This window comes from Cebus imitator, unplaced genomic scaffold (assembly GCF_001604975.1).
Source record: "Cebus imitator isolate Cc_AM_T3 unplaced genomic scaffold, Cebus_imitator-1.0 Scaffold65, whole genome shotgun sequence".
Taxonomy (NCBI): Eukaryota; Metazoa; Chordata; class Mammalia; order Primates; family Cebidae; genus Cebus; species Cebus imitator.
Genome location: NW_016107380.1, coordinates 6,991,263 through 7,015,492, shown reverse-complemented (window position 1 = coordinate 7,015,492; position 24,230 = coordinate 6,991,263). Strand labels below are relative to the sequence as shown.

At 39.1% G+C, this 24,230-nt stretch overlaps 1 protein-coding gene across 1 annotated transcript in view; it reads right to left on the bottom strand.

The window, feature by feature from the left end:
• MAP3K5 (mitogen-activated protein kinase kinase kinase 5) overlaps nucleotides 1–24,230 on the bottom strand; it is a 148,606-nt gene that overhangs the window by 80,020 nt on the left and 44,356 nt on the right. Inside the window, exons 8-12 of the mRNA XM_037739239.1 lie at nucleotides 23,140–23,293; nucleotides 17,689–17,796; nucleotides 9,108–9,157; nucleotides 6,243–6,338; nucleotides 3,701–3,782 (exon numbers count right to left, since the gene is read on the bottom strand). Of these exons, the coding sequence (XP_037595167.1) occupies nucleotides 3,701–3,782; nucleotides 6,243–6,338; nucleotides 9,108–9,157; nucleotides 17,689–17,796; nucleotides 23,140–23,293 (490 nt within the window). The remainder of the gene's footprint in view (nucleotides 1–3,700; nucleotides 3,783–6,242; nucleotides 6,339–9,107; nucleotides 9,158–17,688; nucleotides 17,797–23,139; nucleotides 23,294–24,230) is intronic.

Genomic DNA, 24,230 nt, shown 5'->3' with positions numbered 1-24,230 from the left:
TCTACCCTAAATTGAGGTAAACATCAGAAAATAATTATTCTGCATACAAATCTTAGGCACTGTGTTAAGATGATCTCTACAGTAACTCTTCTTGTTTCCACTGTAAACAATGGGAAGTGGAAGAATTATTTTTAGTTTGTTATTCATGGGCTGAAGTTTGAGTTCAGGTTGTGGTAATACAATTAAATAATTCATTTTAATCAAGTATGCAGGATGCTGATAAAATAACTTTAATGAAGAATGTTGAAAACATCTAAGAAATGTAACTAAATATATAATGGAGAATTATAATATGCAAAAATGTAAGTTAAGGCTTAATAATTCATATTGGAAAGGTGCCCTGGCTAGGAAAGGACATTCAGGGAAAGGGAGAGCCGTGATGGATCTCAGCATCCTCCACCCCAGAGCATCCCTGTAAACATGCATTCATTCATGTGATGCTAACAGAACACCCAGGGAAACATCAGCAATATCACCAGCTGGCACAATGGCAAATCAAGCAACGATTCTTGAAACCAGTCTGCTTGAATTCTTCCTATAGGATCTAAAGTCCACTGAGAATACTGTAGAAGCCATTCTGTGTCAGAAATTTTACATTATTTTAATGAAATGTAAAGGATAGAAATGTAAGAATGCTTTCTCTTTTTTTTGTTGTTGTTGATATTAAGTCTCACTCTGTAGCCCAGGCTGGAGTGCAGTGGTGCGATCTCAGCTCACTGCAACCTCTACCTCCCAGGTTCAAGTGATTGTCTTGCCTCAGCCCTCCTGAGTAGCTAGGATTACAAATGCACGCCACCATGCTCAGCTAAGTAGAGACAAGGTTCACCATGTTGGCCAGGTTGGTCTTGAACTCCTAGCCTCAAGTAATCCACCCACCTCAGTTTCCTAATGTGCTGGGATTACAGGCGTGAGCCACTGTGCCCGACCTCAGAAGGTTTTCTAACATTAAAATAGAATCCCGGTACTTACTTCAAAAGGCTGTTAGGAGCACTTTCATGAAACACAGCAATATGGTATAAGTTCCGTTTTTTGAGGTCAGAGACTGACTAAAACCCTCTGGATATTACTAGGAAGAATCTAGCATTTCCCTCTCTCCTTATTCAGTTGGTGAGAGTGTTCACAGTGCTTGTATCATAATTGCCTAATTGGGAAGGGTCTCTCGCAAAGCTCACCCCAAATACTACTGCATACAGAATAGGGGATCTAGGACTGGGTCCCCTCTAGCTCTTTGAAAAGTCTTTACCCCTTTCCTCCTTTACATTATAGGAACTTGGGGCTTAGAAACATCAGCTAGCTAAATTTTACGGCAATTAAAGCTGTATTAAGCTATGCATATGTTTTTTAGGGTAGTTCTCATAGTAGAGTACGTGAACTGTTGATTCAATCGGTTATAAAGAGCAACCTTTTCCAATACGGTTACCACAGCCTGGCTGGCTATGCGTATGTTTGGTTAGATGCATTTAGTTCCTGAAAGGAGGATATAAAACAAAGGCTAGCTATCTCTGTTTTTTTTTTTAAAAAAGGCCATAAATTTGTAACATTGCAGCAGACTTTATGAAGTCATCTTCACAATTCTATATTATTGACAGAATTGTTTCATTGTCAACTTCTTTAAGTTTTACCTTGGCAAATTGCTGCTTATCAAGTGACGCAAAATTTAACATAAAAAGAGAGATAAGGTATAATCGAAAGAGCACTGAAACAGGAATCAAGAAAGCTAATTCCTAACAATTGCTTGAATAAGAAAATAAAAAATTGTAACACATAAAACATACATAAATAATAAGTATTATCTATTACATCTATAGACAGCAAGCTAACGCATAGGAAATTTTCTTTTTTCCAAGTTAGGTCTGTCATCTTTTCACAACTTCAATGAAACAGTCTTAGGCTTAACTACAAACATCAAAGCTATACAATTGCAAGATAATCATAGAACTTGACTACAGAAAGAGTTAACAACTAGTTATTATAGGTTAGGTGTGTGCTCATCCCTATAATCTCAGCACTTTGGGAGGCTGAGGCGGGAAGATCGCTTGAGCCCAGAAGTTCAAGAACAACCAGAACAACAAAGTGAGACCCTGTCTCCACCAAAAAAAAAAAAAAAAAAAAAAGTTAGCTGGGTGTGTGATGGCATGTTTTGGCTGAAGTGGGAGGATCACTTGACCCCAGGAATCAAGAGGCTACAATGAGCAATGATTGTGCCACTGCACTCCAGCCCAGGTAACACAGCAAGAGTCCGTCTCAAAAAACAAACGATTATATTAAAATTTTTTCTCAACTGTTACCTTACCGATTCAGTGTTTTTATAAAAATTTAAGTTTATGAGATGACATTATCAAAGTGATCTAATAAATAAGTGTGCCAATTAGACTGGTGAGCTATAGTTTCTTTAATTTCACTTTAACTTTAAAAATATAATAACATTAAAAATATAGCACCATGGCTTGGTGCTATGAGCTGAATATTTGTGTCTTCCCCAAATTCCTATGTTGAAATCATAAGCCCAAGGGGATGGTTATTAGGAGGTGAGGACTTTGGGAAGCAATTAGGTCATGAAGGCAGAGCAGAGTAACACTAGTGGTCTTGTAAGAGAGACCACAGAGAGCTAGCCAGCTTCTTCTACCATGTAAGGACACAGCCAGAGGGCACCTTCTACGAGAAACAAGCCCTCACCAGACACGGAATCTACCAGCACCTTGATCTTGGACTTCCCAGCCTCCAGAACTATAAGAAAATAAATGTCTGCTGCTTATAAGTCATATTGTTTACAGTATTTTGTTATAGCATCCCAATGGACTAAGATACTTGGATTCAGAGTTCCCTCCCAAGTAAAACACTGGGAAGGGCTTGGAGAAAATGGTGGCCATGTGTCAAGCCTGAAGAAGTATCATCCTTCAGACACTGAAGATGCTGGAGTCAGCATTCTTGGCACACTCCAGCATCGGTCCTTGCAGTGGGGGAAGGCTCTTCTTCACACAGCAGACATGGCAGACAAAATGGACACAAATTAAAAGTAGGTACCCAACAGTCAGGTGCAGTGGCTCATGCCTATAATTTCAGTGCTTTGGGAGGCTGAGGTGGGAGAATTGCTTGAGCCCAGAAATTCAAGAGCAGTCTGGGCAACATAACTAGACCAAGTCTCTACCAAAATAAAAATAAAAACCATATGAAAGTAGGTATTCATAGTGCTCTGTGTCCATTAGACATTAGTAAAAGGATTCCAGTTGAGAAGAACAAGATTTGAAGTCATCATTATTCCCTCCTCTTTAAATCCATTAATCTTCCATGTTTCAGGTTCTCTATGCAGCATATTAATGCCTGCCACAAAGGTGCTGTCAACCAGAATCTTCACTGAATCTTCTTGGTCTGAATTGCACATATCTCAGAAGAGAGTAGAAAATGCGTAAGGGCACCGTGGCCCAGGCATTGACACTGTCACAGACATAGCATAATTACTCGCTATCAGATAAGTAAAATGCTGCTAACGCTCAGTGCTGCGGAATAAGAATTTTCCATGTTTACTTTTTAGCCCTTTTTTACCAAAGAAATTCCAGAAGGTGCTTTTAACACTAAAGGAAAGCTTAAAGACCTACCCCTCACACACCCATCAACCCACCCTGCCTCCTGCCTCAGAAAGACTTTAAACAGTTTGTTTTAAAATGAACCCGTAAAAGTAAATGGACACCTAAGTCATTACCTCCAAGGAGTCACTTTCACAGTCTCCTTCCTCTGTGCTTCTCCCCTTCTCTTCGGTAATGGTGTTCACCATCTCAAAAAACCTACAATACGAGTTAGCACATGAGCTTCATAACACATACAATCGTAAACACAAGCAAATACATCCCAAAGTGGCTTCAGAACCAAAACTGAGAGCTAAGAGAGTCTCTAGAACCAGGCAATAAACACTCTCACGATCACGTGAAAAATATAATTTTTCAAAAAGAAAATACAGGTTCGTAGGATTTTCTAGAAATTTCTAACCTAATGCCTCACTTCAAATACATTTTTCTTCAGGAAATCTTCCTGTAAAGTATTTTTTCTGGAGACCATTTCAGAGACAAGCAAAGTCATGACAATGAGAAACAGATTGGCAGCCTGACTAGCTATGGCTAGTCCATTCAGAGACGAGGCTGTTGGTTCACAGACAAAGCCAGGAAGGCCTGTGAACAAAGGCTGATGATCCCACAGGCAGGTCATGCTATGCGATGCCAGCCCAAAGGAAGAGGAGGTTATGGCTTGATAAGAAAAGTCTGCCTAACACATCTCAGAACCTTTCTTACCCATTCATCTGTCTGTTCATTCAACAAATGCTCATTGAGTGTCTACTAGGATAAAAAACTGTTCTGGCCATTGAGAACATGATGATGAACAAAGTCTACCTTGGAATTTGGACCCTATTTATGGAGTTCCTATACGGTGCCAACTTTTTCACTCTTCCTATCTCTATACACATTTCTTGGAGGTCCATGTCAAGAAAAAAAACTCCCCAAGCCTGAATGAAATAATAGCATGCACTCATGATGATTAAACAGCACAATGAGTGAGAGAGAAAAGCTAGTTCAACCAACAGGAAGAATAAAGTGAAAGATCTAAAAAAAAAATCTGGCCTTACAGACACGATTTATGATCTAGGGTAAAGACTTGCATCAGCCACTCATGCAAAAATTTTCAATATGAACATCTCGAGGCAGAATCTAACACTCAACAGTGGGATGGTAGCACAGTGTAATTTTCAGGAGCTAGCATTCTGAAGTCTCCCGTGCCATGTTCAAATCCCAGATTATTATGCTTACTAACTACACGATTTTAGGCTATACTCTCTAAGACTACTTTTTTTTTTTTTCTTTTTTTTTTTTTGAGATGGAGTTTCGCTCTCGTTACCCAGGCTGGAGTGCAATGGCACGATCTCAGCTCACCGCAACCTCCGCCTCCTGGGTTCAGGCAATTCTCCTGCCTCAGCCTCCTGAGTAGCTGGGATTACAGGCACGTGCCACCATGCCCAGCTGATTTTTTGCATTTTTTTTTTAGTAGAGACGGGGTTTCACCATGTTGACCAGGATGGTCTCGATCTCTTGACCATGTGATCCACCCGCCTCGGCCTCCCAAAGTGCTGGGATTACAGGCGTGAGCCACCGCGCCCGGCAAGACTACTTTTTTTTATTCTTTTCAACGAAGATATTAATACTACCCATCTAATAGGGTTTCTTTGAAGAGTAAAGCAAGTATTAGTTCTGGGGCACACACTTCATAAATCTTAGCTGCAACTATCATAGAAACAAGTCAACGCCCTTGAGAATTTAAGTGTAAGTAGAAAATTAGTCCATAAAAGAGCTAGGAATTTTCTTATTTCCAAGTGTTTTCTTTTTCCCTTACCACATGTTTTATGATAATAAAGATGAAGCTCGAGCCAAGAATTGTGGATTCAACAAACACTTTTCTCTTTCACATCAAGATAAAAATGAATGAGTGTATATTGTAGCTAGCATATCGGTCAGTTATAATGAAGTCAAATAGTAATTATTTAAATAAGACCAATCCGCAGCAAAATTCTGAGTCCAAACTAACTTTCATTTACCCTTTGGCTTCTAAATTATCACTGACTTCACTAGTTTCCCACAGTCAATCACAGTGTTCTAAAGAAGTAAGAAGAATTTAATTATTAGCCCAAGAGACACATACAATGGAGAAAAACATAAACATACAATGCAGTCCATGGATTTTTGCATGATCTCTTTTAGTGCTATAGATCAGATCACTGGCTCTTAATTCAGGCTTCATCCCCACCAGAACATCCATTGTAATTAGTCTGGGGGGGGGGCATTATTTTTTTTTAAAGCTCACCAGGTGAATCTAACTAATATAAGCCAAGGTAAAGAGCTAATATTGTGGATAATAATGAGATGATTTAAAATAATTTGAGGATGAAAATTCTGGTAATCATATACAGTAGGTGAACACTTGAAATATGAGTTATAATATTTAACAATTAACCAGTAAGTGTTGGTTAATGTTTTATCTATGGGGAAATAAGTTATGACTAAGATAAAGTCTGACTTATTAAAGAGAACTCCCCGAAAATCTATTAAATTCATGACATAATTATAAAATATTAGCCCAAATAAAATATTTATATAACCCCATAGCCATGAATTCTTCACAGGAGGTCCATGTTCACCCATTAGTTGAAAATAATGATCAGGTAAGAAGAATCTTTTTCACACACAATGACTAATACATACTTTTTACAATGAAGTTCTGTACAGAAATAGATTTGGAAATCATCAGAATTGTGGAGCACATACAGAAAACAGCATCTTTCTTCAAACTTAGAAATACTGAAACAAACAAGCAAAGAAGGATTATTCAGAAAACTATCAATTCTATGGTCCTATGATGAAAAAGAAATATGTTTTAAATTCAATCCCATTGATATCAATGTTGTTTATAACAAGAAGTTAGAAATAGCACTTTAAAAAGTGGTATTTCCCATACCGCACTACTAAAAATTATTTACTCTTCTGAGAAGTATCCTCCTTCTCATGTGTGCAGAGGAGGTTGCTCTAGGGAGTTGTAAGCACACATAAACCGCACATCCTTTCAACAGAGCAGGGAAAGGTGTCCTGCCTGCTACACTATTCTGTGTGCTGGGAGGAAAAGCATAAATACCAATTGGCTGGCTGACTTCAGTGATTCTGGCCCTATGCAATCTGTGGAACAACGAAATGTTTCCAAAGCTGGGCAGGCAATTTGTGGAGGCAGTAAAAGCACCTCATTCGTTATAGGGATTTTAGAGGAGTAAAGCCATGTGCAAGCGCACTTGGTTAGGACTCAGCGGGTGGCTGACTTTACGGCAATATAAAACAATTTTGAGTCGACCCTCGAGACCATGCTGTTTTATGCCAGGTGTTGGCAACCATTTTCTGTAACAGATCAGATAGTAAAACATTTTAGGCTTTTCAGGCCAAACTACGTAATTCTTCCACTGAAGCACGAAAGCAGCCTGAGATGATGCATAAATGAATGAACATGGCTGTGTTTCAATAAAACTTTATTTACAAAACAGGTAGGGGACCAGATGTAGTCCATAGGCCACAGTTTGTCGACCCTTATTTTATGCCTTTGTGCCTGCTGTTCCTTCAATTTGGACCGCATGCCGTTTTTTACTTTTAAAAGAAACTCTATTCACGATTTAAGGCCCAGGTTAGACCTTACCTTCTCTCCCTGCCCTACTTCTGCCCTAAACAGAAAGACTTCCTCTTGCACCTGTGTCCTCTGAGTGTACTTCTTTCATTGCTCTTCTCAGACGGTATTGTCATGAGTTGTTAATGTCTGTTCCTCTCCCTTGCTGGGCTGTGAGCTCTTTAAGAGAGGAGTTGATGTCTTGTTATTTTTGTACCTTCGGCAGAACGGGGCTCAACATTCGACACACAGCTCGTGCTCAGTTAATGCCCACTAACTCGAGCTGTGCATTTTCCGAGGAGATGCAAGGCAAGCTGCTGACCTAGCTGGATTTTCTTCCATAGTTTGTCATCTCTTCTTTATGGAGGAGGAGGCCAGGAAAAATGAGCTCTCTTTGAAGTCACAGGCTACAACTCAAATTTCTCAGTACATAAGCCAGCAATTGCCAGATTGCTATGTATAGGTCATAAATCACAACAACTGTTATGTAGGGCTACCACACTTAATTAAAGAAAATTAATTCATTGGAAAACAGATATGATAAAGTAAAATTTACATTTACCATACTTTCTTAAATGGATTGCTTAAAAATGCAGCAATAAATAATGAGTGCCTTGCTAATGACTGGCTTTAAAAATTAAATATTGAGAGTACAGCTTTATTTGAGAAAAGTATCGACTGAAAGATGCATAATGAGTCAGTCCATCGTCTTGTTTATTTCTGTTCAAATCGTTCATGAGGTAACAGGTAGCCTTACCAGGAGAACTCCAATTATTAGTGACTCAGACTGCTCTACCAATTTATGCTCTAATAAAACCAATTACTATTATCATTCCAAAAGCAACAGGATATTGCATAACCAGCCTGCAAAAATCTGTTGTCTCTCATTGCTATGATGTGGGGATAAACAGTAGTAAGCACATCTAATTTGGTTTGAAACTTGCAAGAGTTGATTTAGAGTGAGCTTCAACAGAACAATTATTTGAAGACTTCACCACTCACTCTTGAGGCTTTAAAAAAATTCTTATTTCTAAATCCTAAGAAATGGCATTTTCTGAGCTACTGGCATTGTGACAGTAGTCAGAACTGCAGCTCACCACTGTAATCTCAAGATCAATGCAGGAAAGTGACCTTAGGAAATTTTTTTTTTTTTAATGGACTCCCTATCATCTGAAGTCATTCATATTAGTGGGAGGGGTCAGGCAGGGTGGCTCACACCTGTAATCTCAGCACTTTGGGAGGCCGAGGCGGGCAGATCATGAGGTCAGGAGTTTGAGACCAGCCTGGCCATAGTGGTGAAACCCTGTCTCTTCTAAAATACAAAAATTAGCTGGGCATTGTGGTATGCATCCATAATCACAGCTACTTGGGATGCTGAGGCAGGTGAATTGTTTTGGACCCATGAGGTGATGGCTGCAGTGAACCAAGATCAGGCCACCGCACTCCAGCCTGGGCAACAAGAGCAAAACTCTGTCTCACAAAATAAAATAAAATAAGATAAAATTAGTGGCAGGACACAAGCTAGTAGATGGCATGTGTGCTTTGGATCCATGCAAGGGGAGACGAGTTCCTGGTAAACCGAAAGGAGAGAAAATCATCTTATTAAACAAACCAACAGCTCAGCTAACGAGGACCTCCACCTGACTCAGTTTTATCTACATTTTGATTCTGGTCCACAGTTTGCATTTCCCCCCACAGTTGCCATATTTTAAGTAGGTCACAAGCACAGTCAGTTCAACCAGCAGTGAACATTTTGTTGCAAATCTTTTCCTAATGGAGATAGTGACACAGAGGAAGCTTGGGCATTTCCAGAACGATTCTTAACATTCTTTGTATTTTAAAATCAAGATTAAAAGTTCTAACCAGCCCATGAATGGTGCAGAAAAATGTCTTATAAGTAAACAAAATGTACCAAGGAAACTTACCTCACTCCCCTGACCGAAGAGGCACTGAAATTCCACTCATGTATACCTTTCTAGAACAACAAAATAGGGGTCATCCAGATGGAAAATAACGTAACAACAATAATTTTGTTTAACAGCCATTTTTCCTGGCACACTATTTTTCATGGAAGAATTATCCGGATGGAAAGCACAATTCATTCTCAAGTTATAAGGGCAATGTTTACTTAATTCCTGTACTTCAATAAAACAGCTTCCAAAAGAAACTAAAAGAATTCATCTCATTAAATTCTAAAATTTGATATTTAGTAACTGTTGTGTGTTAATTTTTAGGTAAAAAAAAACTCAGTGATCAAGGTAATGAGATTATTACAGTTGAGAAATATTTCTTTTCTGAGAAAGATAAGCATTAATTTGAATAACAGCAAGGTTTTAAAGATAATTATTTCTGCATTATCTTTAGTTAAGATTTCCAACCAAATAGGCGGTTCTATTTCTTCAGAAAGTTGTACAGCAAGAATATATGTGAACACTCATATATGCAGTGCACATCATAACTACAAGGTATTGCTACCTAATTTACGCAAAATTCAATATGCTAAAGTTTGAACATAAAAAATTTGATTGTCATACTATAAACATAGGTGATTTGCAGACCCAAGGTGAAGAAAAATGTGATAATTTATTTCTTGAGTTTATTCATTAAAGCTAAGTTAAAATTATCAAATTCATATGTTCCTAAATTAATTACAAAATGGATCAAAAATTCCTTTTAAACTGCATGACAATATAAAATTAATAGCCTAAATGTTTGTACAGAAATAAAGTAGTTGATCCATGTGTCTAAGCTGAGCAAGTATAGTACAGCAATAAACTGACACTGAAATTCAATTCTGTAAATTTCAAACAACCAGGAAAAGGAGTTCTTATCCACCCACTGCCAGGAAGCTGAGGTCTTGCCTGGGCAAATGAGATGGGAGAGACAGCCTTCTGGCTCTGAGGTGGCTTAGAACCCTCATTTTGGCTAAAGCAACTCAAAAGCCATAATTTATATCTATAGCCCATAATTCTTTGCTAGGGCCATGCAAGTTAAAATAAAAATAGATCCTCTCAAGTCAGATGTGAATTACTAAAAAGCTAGTTTCACTGCATATCAGTCAGGTCATGAGGATGTGACCTGAATGAACACAGAGCAAATTTTGTTGCATGAAGTCCAGGAGGGAAGATACCATAAAAAGGTACTCATGGCACGTGGTAGCTCTCTGAACCAGAGTACAGAGGGTGTGAAATTAAAATAGCAGCCTGGAGCCTCAGCTGGTAATTTGGAAAGTTGCTTCTAAATCCTGTTGGCCTCAGGTGAACTTCTAAATATATATATGACCCCGAAGCTGCAGCTGTTACCTGTACACCACTTTCGTACAATGCAGCCTTATCCTCAGAGCCTGCAGCTGAGCTGCTTTCCAAGATCATGTCCAGGAGCAGAAGTGGGAGGTGAGTGCAGAGCTGAGCCAGTGTGCAAACCCGCCCCTGAACACAGCAACTGGCAAATACTAACAAGAGTGCACTGGTAAAACCCATCTTCTAACAATCCTTTTCTGGGAACAGCCAAGTAGAGATTTTCCAGATTGACTGGACTGGTTTTGTAGGAAAGGAGTGGAGCATTTCCAGAATGCTTGGTTCCTGAACGGTTGCCAGTGCTGCCAGGAAACGTTCCATTTCAGTGATGTAAAGCCCAAGCCCTGGGATGGAAGGTGAAGGAGGCCTCTCTCCCCACCTACCCGTAGGACCCACCACAAGGAGGCGCTGATGAGCTACAAAGCCAACAGGTAGTTTAAAGGCTCTTGGGACCTGTCTGGGAATCAGGGAAAAGGGCGGGGCCAAAGGCAGCCCTGCAGTGATAATTAGCCCCAGCAGTCCTCAAACCAACACTTAACCTAAGTTAATCAGCACGAGCACCATTTTCTAGGAACTGGTTAGCCTCAGATCCCAGGCCCCAGTTAGGGTCAGAATAGGAGCTGGAAGTTAATACTGTAATGACTGAAGGAGGCACTGGCAGGTCCCTAGGCAACTGTCATTCCCTGCAACTCCGCTGCTAACAAAAAATACATTTGGCCCAGGTTCAGGTGGCAATGTTTATGGATGGTGAAACTGATTAGTCTAAACTGGCCATGGGAAGTCCATTTGCCTTGCTGGGGATGGGTTTAGGCATAGAATGAAGGAGAGAGCTTGGTTCTCCTCCCCCGGATGCTGTCTGTGTGAGATGATGCTTGGAATAGCTAGCTACTTAAGAACATGAGGGGAAAACCAAGAGTATGCAGAGAAGCCAGAATTCAAAATTCTGATACTGAATTCACCCTCAGAATCACCCCACCTCAAAATTATGTTTTCATCCAGGCTGGAGAGTTGTGGTATAATCATAGCTCACTGCAGCCTGGATCTCCTAGGCTCAAGTGATCCTCCGGCCTCAGACTCCCAAGTAGCTGGGACTACAGGCACATATTACCAAACCTGGTTAATTTCTAAAAAATTTTTTGTAGAGATGGGGGTCTTGTTACATTGCTCAGGCTGGTCTTGAACTCCTGGCCTCAAGCAATCCTCCTGCTCTGGCCTCCCAAAGTGCTGGGATTACAGGTGTGAGTCACCATGCTTGGCCTGTAATTTCTTGTAATATGAAATACCATTTCTTTATTATTTAGGCTGTTTTTAGCTGGGAGTTTGTAGCAGAAAGCATCCTTGGTGGATGAGAGCATCAAATCATCTTAATCTAGAATCTTCCCTCATAGGTTTCCCGGGCCTTCTGTGAGTGGCCATTGGCTGGAGCTGGAGTGAGGGAGGAGAGTCAGTACTGAGTCCTCCACTAGACCCCTGCTTTTGTTTGAAAACTCAAGAGATAGGCTGAGGGTGCCCAAGCTTTAACCCCAAAAAGGGGGAAAAAATCTAAATAAGCATTTAAAACGTTTTGCAAATAACTTCTCTCTTCCTCAGTCTAAGGTTTTCTTTCGTTGTACACATGCAGACTTTCTTCAAGGACTAACTTACTTTAAGCAGCAACCATTCATTCAACAAAGAGAACTGTTAAAAGATTGGGATTTCAATTAATGTTACCCCTAAATGTACAATGGCTAAGAGTCCCTGGGAATTGGGAATTGGTATATAAAATGCTTAAAGTTTTGAAACTATGAAGTATATACTAGCTCACAGAGTTATTCATTCCACATTTTAGAATAAAAATAGTGAGAGGAGTGACTAAAGAAATAAACATGAGAAATGAAAAGCGACATTCTCTATTCTAATTTTAGGAAAAAATTTGTAAACATTCTATAGTTAAAAACAACCCGTTTCTAGTTTAACATAAGATCTAAACTGGTTGCTTCTCTGTTAGTTATCGTTGTTTTAAAGTAACATGGTAATAATAAAGTTTTTTTGTTTTTATTGCTTGCCCTCCTTCCAGTTTTACAACTTTTATTATAAAAAATAGAGGAAATGGTAGTGATAATGAATACACTATGGATAGAATGAGGGTTTGCAAATAAATTGGCATAAATTCAAAATGGAAACTGATATAAGAAAGGTTCAACTTTTGAATAAGGAGAATTTGTAGCACTAAAAGTTACAGGAAATGAGGACAACGTAAATATTATTCTTCCTGATCAAAAGATGATGAAAATGGAAAATGAACAGTTCACAACTTAAATCTGTAATCCTATTTAATGCACTTGTTTATATCCTAATATATATCCTAATATTTCTTAGCATAATACAAAAACGGTCTCAATAATTGCCACAAAACATAGGAGAATTAATACAAGGCTGACTTTACCGAGCAAAGAACCTCCAGGAAGGAGAAAACAATATCAAATAGCTGGAAATAGTACTCATTTTCCAAAAATCTCTGGCTTACTTTCTGTTCTTTTTCTGTCTTCCAAATTCTTCTGGCTCTCCACTCATTCTCTAGGCCTCGCTAGTCACTAATGCCTTTAGCCCCACTCTGTTTCCAAGTGTCCTTGGACAACCTTACTCTTTCCAATCAAGCCTTTGAAAATCTCCTCTCCCAGTCCTGTTCTCTTCTCCACAATGTTCATGTCTCCTAACTTCTCTGTTTCTGTACTTTCCACCAGATGATTACTACATCTTAGCTTGTGAGAACATGTATGCATATACCCGCATACATGCAAAACAATGTAACTACTGCACTGCACTTTAAAGCTGTATCACTAACACGTATGTAGATAGTTATATTGATTATTCCCAGTTTTGGCACTGGATGATTCCACCTGGAGTCTTGCCATCAGTTTCCACGAAACACATCAAAAATGAAATTCCTCATAATTCCTCTACAACTCAGGTTTTCCTTCTAACGATCCTACCACCTTTATTGATGCAATCAAAACACCTACTCCCCCTTTTTAGTCCTTCTTCCTAATTTGTGATTAAGTCATACACTTTTCAAATCATCTGTCCCTTTGCAGTCGCAACCATATTATTCCACTGTAGGATCTCTACCCGCCTTGCATCTAGCTAGTTCCTCTAATAGTCTTTTCTGTGACCCTCCAGAGCCTAAGACTTCAGAAATCGAATGTCAAGATCAGATCAATCTTATAGCTACACTAGCAACCATTACGGAGCGCTTGCTCCAAGCCTTTTAGCACTGTGCTAAATGATTTCCATTTATCCTCTCTTAATCTTCACAACAATTCTATGAAATACTGTTATTCTCATCTTACATATATGGCAACTAAAGCCTGAAGAGTTGAAGTGGATGCCTAGGCCACAAAGCGGGCAAGAGCTAATGTCAACCTTCGTACCTATGCACTTTGATGCTGACCCTGGGTTCATAACTCACATTCTGTTCTGCCTTCATGCCGGCTCTCAGATTTTCAGAAACTGCAGCGATGTCCTGTTTCCTATCAAGACATGTTTAAAATTCTCCTTCCTAGCTTACATAGCACTCCGGAGTTTTATGTCATCCTGTCCACCCAACTGTACCTCCCCCCTCCCTCAATGCATTTCCCCTTGTGGAATAAGTCAGGCTCTCCAGCCCCTGAATGTCCCACGCTTGCTTTCACTTTGGTGCCTTGGTTGGAATTTTGCCTTCTTCTAATCTAGTTTGTCTTCCCGTGTTCCTTCATCTCTTCTAGTTCTACCCACAGCCGAAGTCCAGGTTCCACTTCCTTTAGGAAGCCTTCTTAAAGGACTCCATGTCTCCCTGGTCTTCCTCCTCACTGAACGCCACAGACCAAGAACCCGTAGCGTCCTCTATAGGAATCAGCACAGGCCCAAAGTCCACAGAACTCAGAAAAATGCTGGTAGATCCCTCTGCCCTACTATCATCTCCACAGTGCTTTCCTCGGGTGTAACACGATGCATTTTAACATGATAGAAATGCTGCTGATGGGTTGCCGGGGCAATGACTTCTTTCAAAGTCTTTCCTCTACCACTTTGCTCGTGGAAGTTGGTCTCATGGGAAGCTATGTCTTAGCAGAAAGCCTGTCTTCAAAGTCCTTTATCAAGGAAGTTTTCTGCTATGAATAAATGAATATCACAAGTAACTTTTTCAAGTGTTTCTCCATACAATTGGCACTCCTAATAATGAAAGAGAATCAAGCTTCTGACTCTGCACATAGTGGCAAATGCTGGCATGTGCAATTTGGGGCTTGTTGGCTGAAGATCCTTAAGTCAACTCAGCCTATGAGTAGAGGGTCTCTAAAATTCAGGTGCAGCCAGTCCCAAACCGTCTTGTAAAAGTGTTAGCTAGGACAGTGTTTCACAAACTGAGATTGGAGAAGGACCACTGTTCTGAAAGATCCTACTGGTATTCCTCAGTGCTACTAGATGGACTTGGTGTTGAGAATGCTGGAGAGTTTTCTCCATGCTTATTATGTAATTTTATGTTGCCAACATTTAGTGTGCCTGCTAAAATACTAAGTTACAAGACTTAACATGACCAACTTTATCTAAACATGCAACAAATTAAAACATAAATAGCATGCATTCTGGGTGCTGCTTGTATCTATTCATTTTAAACACAAGACACTGCCCTTCCAAGAAACTATAGCACTGGGACCAGCGATTTCTTGCCACTCTGACAGAGGTCACAGGGCCTGCCCATGATTGACATCCAGGAAGGATCTCTCCCAGCTGACTTGGACACATCATAGCATGGGACATTCTTCTTGCTAGATCATGGATTTGCTGTGTTGTTTTCCTGTCGAACTTCCTCAGATGGTGGTTCACATGTGTGAGGTCTGAGAGTCTACCCCATAGAATTGTCCTCAGTAGGTCTGACATGCAGATTAGGAATCTGCAATTTATTTTATTTTATTTTTATTTAATTTTTGAGACAGAGTCTTGGTCTGTCGCCCAGACTGGAGTGCAGTGGCACAATCTAGGCTCACTGCATCATCTGTCTCCCAGGTTCCAGTAATTCTCCTGCTTCGGCCTCCCAAGTAGCTGAGATTACAGGCACGCACCACCACGCACGGCTAATTTTTGTTTTTAGTAGAGACGGGGTTTCACCATGTTGGTCAGGCTGGTCTCGTACTCCTGACCTCAAGTGATCTGCCCGCCACAGCCTCCCAAGGTGCTGGCATTACAGGCATGAGCCACTGTGCCCAGCTGGAATATGGAATTTAATTAAACTAGCTCCCTGGGTGACTCTAGTGCTGGTGTTCCAGGGAACCACATCTTGAAAAGCACCGTCCCCAGGAACCAGCTTAGCTATAAAGCCAAGTATGTAATAATTCTTGAGCTACTACAACTGAGTAACTTAGTATGTTTATATCCCTATTAAAGTTGTTGCCAACCATGGCTGTACATCAGAATCATCAATAAATCTTCATAAAAATGCATGTGTCCAAGCTTTGCTCTAAGTATAAAGGATTCCAACTCAGCTGGTCTCCTGGGATCCAGGGTATTGCAGATAATTCTGATGCAGAGTCAGGTTTGTGTGCCCCAATTCAACACCAACAACCTCCCAAATGATTACTCACATGCCATTTAAAGAGCAAAGCAGGGTTAAACTCTGGGGTTTCAAAGTTAGGATTTAGTCCACATAATATGTACACTGCAGTGATTTATAATTTTTTGTTGTTAATGTAGTTAAGATATATTGAACATTTATTACATACCAGGCTCTGTGAAATGCACTCTACTAAATTATTTCATTTAACCTTCACAACAACCTTTGAGTGGACATTATTATCTCATTCTACATATGAGGACACAATACCTTGGAGAAGCCAAGTTGCCCAAGGGCAGTGGTGGGATTTGAATCCAGGTCTATTGACTCAAGTCTACATGTGAAAAAAAACTGTGGCCAGGTGTGGTGGCTCACGCCTATAATACCAGCACTTTGGGAGGCCAAGGCGGGCAGATCACGAGGTCAGGAGTTCTGAGAACAGCCTGATCGACATGGTGAAACTCCGTCTCTAATAAAAATACAAAAATTAGCCAAGTGTGGTGGCATGCACCTATAATCCCAGCTACTCAGGAGACAGAAGCAGGAGAATCTCTTGAACCCAGGAGGTGGAGGTTGCAGTGAGCCAAGATTGCACCATTGCACTCCAGCCTGGGCGACAGAGCAAGACTCCATCACAAAAAACAAAAAACAAACCAAAAAAACCCTGCAAGCCCATCCCAATATTTACTTCCTGATTCCATATCCTGCTTTATTTTTCCCTTCTCATCATTGAATATACCTATTTTTTTAAATTGATTTATTGCCCTCTCTGAGTAGGAAGCAAGCACCATGAAGGCAGGAATTTCACTCATTTTGGACACAGCTGTTTCCTGCGGGTCTAACATCATGCCTGGTAGTTCCTGGACCAGAGTAAGTGCTCAATAAACATTTATTAAATGAGTAAGTCAATGAATGACGGTTAAATAAAATAAAATTATAAGGACATTTTGGAAAACAATTACAAGAAAGAAAATAAATGAACTATTTTTCCACAAGACTTCTCTTGTTTCTGTTGGTTTATCCTGTGAACTGAAGTCAGATCCTGAAAATGTCTGTTTTTAAAAAATAGGATGATTTGTACATGCATTAAAACGGATGAATAAAGAAGTGGAAAGGCTTATCCACATGACTCTTAGGAGCGGAAGTGAGACTGTTTTAAGATCCTTCTCAAAATAAGTGGTCGCACAGCCCACCTCACTTTGTGCACAGCACACTGAGTCAGTGGCTAATCCGAGATTTAGCAACTACTTAGATAACCAAACAGCTAGACGTGACGATAGCTATAACAGCACCAGTGTAAGATTAAAAGTGGCATTCTGACAGGCTTCCTAAAATTAACATATGCCTCTTTTATGTCATGTATTTTAAGTATTAGTTCTTTGATGCATAACTTCCAGCATGAATTTACAAAACAGAATGCCATCTATAATAAAAATCCAAATAGTTCAATGATATTTTATTAATATTGATGAAAATTCATAATTCAAATGTAACAAGTTTTATAATACAGAATGCATTTATGCCAAGACAGACACGCAGCTGAGCTATTTCTTCTTAACTCACACAGACGTTTGCTGGAATGTGTAAATGGTAGAAGGTAAAGTCCTTTGTTAGTAATGCTCTTGTGTTAATAATTGCACAATTTACCTTGTCATCAGGAAGCACATGCCAAATAGATATTGTTTTTTCCTCAGCTTCATTGTTGATAGACAAATAAGAAGGTTGATAGATTTTGGTTGGTTCTAATATTAATACCTTGAAAAGATAAGGCAAAGAAACTAGTGTCAGTGACTTCAGATTGAAACCACTTAGAACTGCTGTAACCCCCAGCCCCAACGTAGAGGATTATAGGATGAGTCTCTGACTCTGTTGCTGGAGTAAACCATTTCAGTTTGTCTGATTGCTGTTTTTCCTATAAATCCCTCAAGCATTTTACAGTATTTATCAATGATCATAAGGTTCAATAATGCATTACCTTGTATTGCTAATAAACTTAGAAATACATTTTTGAAGCCCATATATTGGTTGAGCTATCCTGAGGGAATCTACTAGTGATTAACTTTTAAAAAATCTTCTATTTTATCATGTACTACATAAGCTATTTCTATAAATATAAATGTGTCAAAGAAAGACAAAAAAGGTCCATACATAGGATGTCACATACTTATTTTAGTTTTTCTGCTATCACACTTTATCATACAGATGCAGTAGTATGGTTTTCATACCCATGTAAATAAATTTAGAAATGGTTTTGGTTATTCCTGAAAGAGTTTTATATATAAATCAAAGAAACAAACTTAGCTATATGAAATAATAAACACGTTTTTTGCACTGCCTTTTGGATGAAACTGGCATCTTCAATAATGATATATTTAGCCTTGTAAGAGAAAAAGAGAAATCAAATTTGCTCCTATTTTAAAGTTCTATGAGGGGTATGTGATAAATGAGTTGAGAATCTCCATCAAAGGACTGCATGAAGTAGTCTATTATTACTAATATCTCACCATTGAAGTGAATAATACTAAAATGATACATATGGCCTGATTTCAAAGGCGCTACGATTCATTATCTACTTGTAGAGATGCTTAAAGACATCTTCCTGGCCCAAATGTCCTAGGCAAACTTCACTAGGAATGTTTAAGAAAAGAAAAGTCAATACTTAACTAGTAGAGAAACTGGAATAGTCTTTCTACTCTACTGGTTTAACATTCAAGAAGATTACCCTTAGAACTAATCTTGAATCAAGCGAGTTTTCCAAATAAAAGTGGAGGAAAACCCCTTCAGACAGTTCCATTAATAAGGAATTACAGATTCATTATACAGTAAAACATGAAATGGACCCTCAGAAAGAAGGTACAAGAATCTGGGCATATTTGTTTTACTCTAAACTTACCCTAACAGTGCATTTACTTAAGGTACAGGTAACTCGGGAAAGGGAGCTAGAAAAACCAATTTTTCTTTATTCTGGGTATTAAAACTGTTAAGGGCTCAAAGAATTCTCAGTCAGGCTTTAGCTGTGAAAATAAGATACCACAAATACACACACAGTGAGAGTCCAGAAGGGAACAGATTCTGACTCAGGAAGAAACTCACCCAGTGAATCAAAATCTTAATTCTAATCAATAGAGAGACAAGCGGTAATGATGAATAATGAATAATGAAAATCAACTTTCCAACTAAACTTTGCAGAAATGGTGCTCTCATTTCTGAGTACTGTAGTGTATATGAAATCAAAACAATGGAGAATAAAAGGTGGGTTTCCCAAAACATCATCCAACTCTCTTCATTGACAAGTCAGAATATACCCTGTGCCCAAATTATGTGGGCATACTATTATATTCAACAGCAGAAAAGAACAGCACCAGCTCCTCTCTTGTAAAATTATGTCTTTGTTGTCACCTCAATATTTCTAATGGATAAAATCTGAACTATGTGTCCCTCACTTGAGATAGGAAATAAAAACAAGGTTGTAGCTAGCACTGTCTAATTAATTTGTTGAGCCCTTTGCTTTACCCTTGAAATGACAAAATGTGAGAAATTTGTAGCACACATTACGGAGGTCACAGAAAGGCTGGAAAAAAGACCAGGAAATGGAGGCACTTTGACAAGGCCTTCACGCTAGATATAACTCACTTATGAGTTTATATATTCTTACTTTTAGTTTCTTGTTTTTAGGTTAACATTATAATTAACTGCTAATTTCATGTATCTGAATAAAAAAGGAAGACTGCAAGGCCTATAAAGAATAGATATTAACCAGATGTTTAGGTTTCTACAGTCTTTTAAGTACAATATTTCTCTTCTGCCTCTCTCCTGACATTAGATAATGAGTTCATGGTCTCTAGATTTTTCAATGCAAGGAGGAAAGAAAATATACCAAGACGAGAGGTAAGAAAAAAAGAATAAATCAAAATGATAAATGATGGTACTATTCAAATCATTTCCCAAATAAACTTTCAACTTTCTTTTACCCAGAGCCACAGTTATTTCTTGGAGAAATTAGAAAGAATATAGTATTGAGATAAATAAAAACAATCAAATAATATTTTCTAAAATAGGCCATCCTGGATTTTATTTAGATGTATGTCAAAAGAAGGAAGTAAAATGTTATCCTAATCAACACCTACTGCAACCTTTGTAGTGTGAGCCATGGAAGTTGTGATGCTAAGGACATGACAAGTTGCAGTGACCAAGAGAGCCCCACAGGTACTAAAAGGCTGCCTTTCTCTATGAGGGAGAGCATGGGTGGCAAATTCCAGAAGCGGACACAACTTATTACCCAAATATTGGTCCTGTTTTTCTGCTATGCTATCATCTACATTGAGATTTAAAAATGATCCATATGGCTTCCATTACCTTTTAAAACAATATTTTTGCAGTTTCTGTAGTGCTTCATCACACACTTAAATACAGGAAAACATCTGGCTGGGCACGGTGGTTCACGCCTGTAATCCGAGCACTATGGGAGGCCAAGTTGGGTGGATCACGAGGTCAAGAGATTGAGACCATCCTGGCCAACATGGTGAAACCCCGTGTCTACTAAATATACAAAACTTAGCTGGGCATAGTGGTGCATGCCTATAGTCCCAGCTACTCAGGAGGCTGAAGCAGGAGAATCACTTGGACCCAGGAGGCAGAGGTTGCAGTGAGCCGAGATCATGCCACTGCACTCTAGCCTGGCAACAGGGCAAGACTCCATCTCGGAAAAAATAAAAAAGAAAACATTCAAGTGGTTAATCCTAAAGCAATTTCCATTAAATGTGGAGCTTCTTGGTAGACTGGCATTTTCTGTAACTCACACAGGTGAAGTCGCTGTAAGAACATTCAAGAAGAACTACAACTATGGAAAAGAAATTTTGAGCACCTGAGTTATGAATTCTGATATAGGAATAGTATTTAGAGCTGAGTGGGAAAACACTGCATTTTAGAGTCCTGTCACAAAAAGACCCCAAACAAGCCACGAAGTTTCAAGAAGGAAATGGATTGCTGAGAAAAATCAAATATGCCACAAATACGTTGGCACGATAATAACAAACACCTATGTGCCTACCACTCGCAGATAACTAAATGTTAACATACTTTCATATTTGCTTCAAAATGTTTTCTAAAGAAAGATGTTGTAAATAAAGTTGAGGTCCTCAGGATCCCTTACACAATCCTATCATCCCCTTCCCAGATAATTTACCAGAATCCCAGAATATTCAGCAATTCCTATGCCCACCAGCAGGCTCTAAAAATGCTCTTGTCTCCATACCAGTTACAACTGCTGTAAAATGTTTTAATTCTTTGAGTCCAATGGGAAAAAAAAATAGTGTCTCACTTAATCTGCTTTTTCTTGACTAACCAGAAGTTAATGATCTCTTCGCATTATTTTTTTCTTTTTCTTTTTTTTTTTATTTTATTGTATTTTTTTTTTTTTTTTTTAAATTAAACAAAAATATCAATTTTTTAGTGACTTTTAAGTTCCTTTCTTGCTTAAGGATGCCTTTCTCAATTGGTGTTTATACCTATATTCTCCTAACTTCTCACTTAATATTTTCTGATTTATTTTTTATATTCACTTATTTGTATTTATGTTATGACAAATTCTGTCAAATATATTTTATATTAACATATTTATATTATGAAAGACAAATTCATATTAAACTAATTTAAATGAGCTGAAAGTGACTAATTTGAATGGCTTCCTTTCATAGCCAGTTTTCTAGTCCATCAAGTTAACAGTCAATTAAACACCAGAATTCTATGTTCTCTTCTTTCACTACATTTACTGCTACTCAGAGCACCAGCTAAAGGCAAGTTGCCAGCTCATTCGAAGATAAGTATTTTCCTAGGCTACACATTATCCAGGCTAGAAAATAAAGTGAAGTGTTTCAGTTAAAAGGCTTTCAATTAAAGACCCTGCTGAGCTCAAGGCTTCATCTGGAAGCAAGAGTAAAGCATGCTCATGTCAGCAATAGATTTAATTAAGTGAAGTAGGTGATCCTATCAACAAGAACAGCAAAACAAGATTTCACAAAAAGAATTGAGAACTGTCACCACCTCTGAGTATGGAAGATAGAGATTACAAAGCTCAAACAGAGACTTACGGCATCACTTTGATGTGAAAAGAAATTTGTACACACAGTGAATTGCCAGTAATTCTTTTTTTTTTTGGGACAGAGTCTCACCCTGTCACCCAGGCTGGCATACAATGGTGCAATCTCGGCTCACTGCAACCTCTGCCTCCTGGGTTTCAAGCAATTCTCCTGCCTCAGCCTCCTGAGTAGCTAATTTTTTGTATCTTTAGTAGAGATGGGGTTTCACCATGTTGGCCAGGCTGGTCTCAAACTCCTGACCTCGTGATCCACCTGCCTCAGCCTCCCAAAGTGCTGGGATTACAGGCGTGAGGCACTGTGCTCAACCGTTGCCAGTAATTCTTGAATTGGATGCTGGACAGTATTAAGAACTATCAGGAGGGGGATGGCACCATCTGAGAAGAGCAATAGACTTTTTTAAGTGTGTGCATGTGTGTGTGTGTGTGTGTGTGTGTGTATGTTACACATTTAAATCTATATAGCTGAAGTCCACTAGAGAACAGCCCAAATGAGTTGCAGACCAAAAACTGCAAGTCATTATTTCCCATGGTCTAAAGTGTTATAAATAGGGATTGGAGATATTACATCTAACTCTGACCCAGCTGGGTAATGGATGGTGGGGATGGAATAACAATGCAGGTGAGCCTGATACTTTCTACTCCAATACGGGAGATAATACTGAAGACCATGCCAATACGACTGCAGGATTAGGAAAAGCATCCATCAGTCTGGCTGGAGCTAAACCAAGAGATAATCTTTGCATTGTTTAGGAAGTACACTTTACCCCTTATCAAAAGGAACCAGCCAAATTCCATGGCAAAAACATAAAAATATTTCTCTGATTCTGAGAAATTATTTTTTAAAGTAAGCTAAAGCAAACCAATATGCAGGAAATAAAGACATTAACCAGGTGACTGCAGTCTTAGGGCACAAAAATCAGCATCCAAGCACTGTTACAATCACAGTACAAGATGTTCTTTAAATAAAAAAATGTAATTAGATTTAAAGGAGGAGTACTCACTGGAAACCTAACCACAGTAACATCTGTCTTCGTGGCCTCCACCAGGAAATCCATCCAAAAGTCCACAAGCTCTTGCTTGGCCACAGGCTGTTCAGTAGTCAGTTTCACAAAATGCTTATATATCAAAATTGTCTCTACAATAGACTTGAGGTACCTGAGAAGTAAAAGACATAAAACATGTAACACACAAATTTAGAACCACTTGTTCCCATGTATCCCAATCTAATTCTATAATGTAATTTATATATGACATTAACAGTTACACATTCATTACATTATTCCTTATTTGTTACATATCATGTACTTTCACACTTTCTTTTTTTTTTTTTTTTGAGATGGAGTCTCACTCTGTCACCCAGGCAGGAGTGCAGTGGCTGCACTGACACAATCTCAGCTCACTGCAACCTCCCTGTCCCTGGTTCAAGCTATTCTCCTGCCTCAGCCTCCTGAGGAGCTGGGATCACAGGTGTGCACCACTATACCCGGCTAAGTTTTGTATTTTCAGTAGAGATAGAGTTTCACCCTGTTGGCCAGGCTGGTCTTGAGCTCCTGACCTCAAGTGATCCACCTGCCTTTACCTCCCAAATGCTGGGATTACAGGCATGAGTCATTGTGCCTGGCCACACATTTTTTTTTTTTTTTTTGAGATGGAGTCTCACTCTGTCACCCAAACTGGGAAGCAGTGGTGCCATCTTGGCTCCCTGCAACCTCTGTCTCCTGGGTTCAAGCGATTCTCCTGCCTCAGCCTCCCGAGTAGCTGGACTATAGGTGTGTACGACCATGCCTAGGTATTTTTTGAATTTTTACTAGAGACAGAGTTTCACCATGTTGGCCAGGCTGGTTTCAAATTCCTGACCTCAAGTGATCCATCTGCTTTGGCCTCCCAAAGTGCTAGAATTACAGGTGTGAGCCACCGTGCCCGGCCATGCTTTCACACATTATCTCATTTCTATCTCATAAAAATTCAATAACATAGGTTATTTTATCCCTATTTTAGAGATGAGGAAACAGGCTTAGAGGGCTTGGCAACTTGGACTAGGGCCATAGATCTGATTAAAACGTGAATTAAATCTGATTAAAATGCCTATATT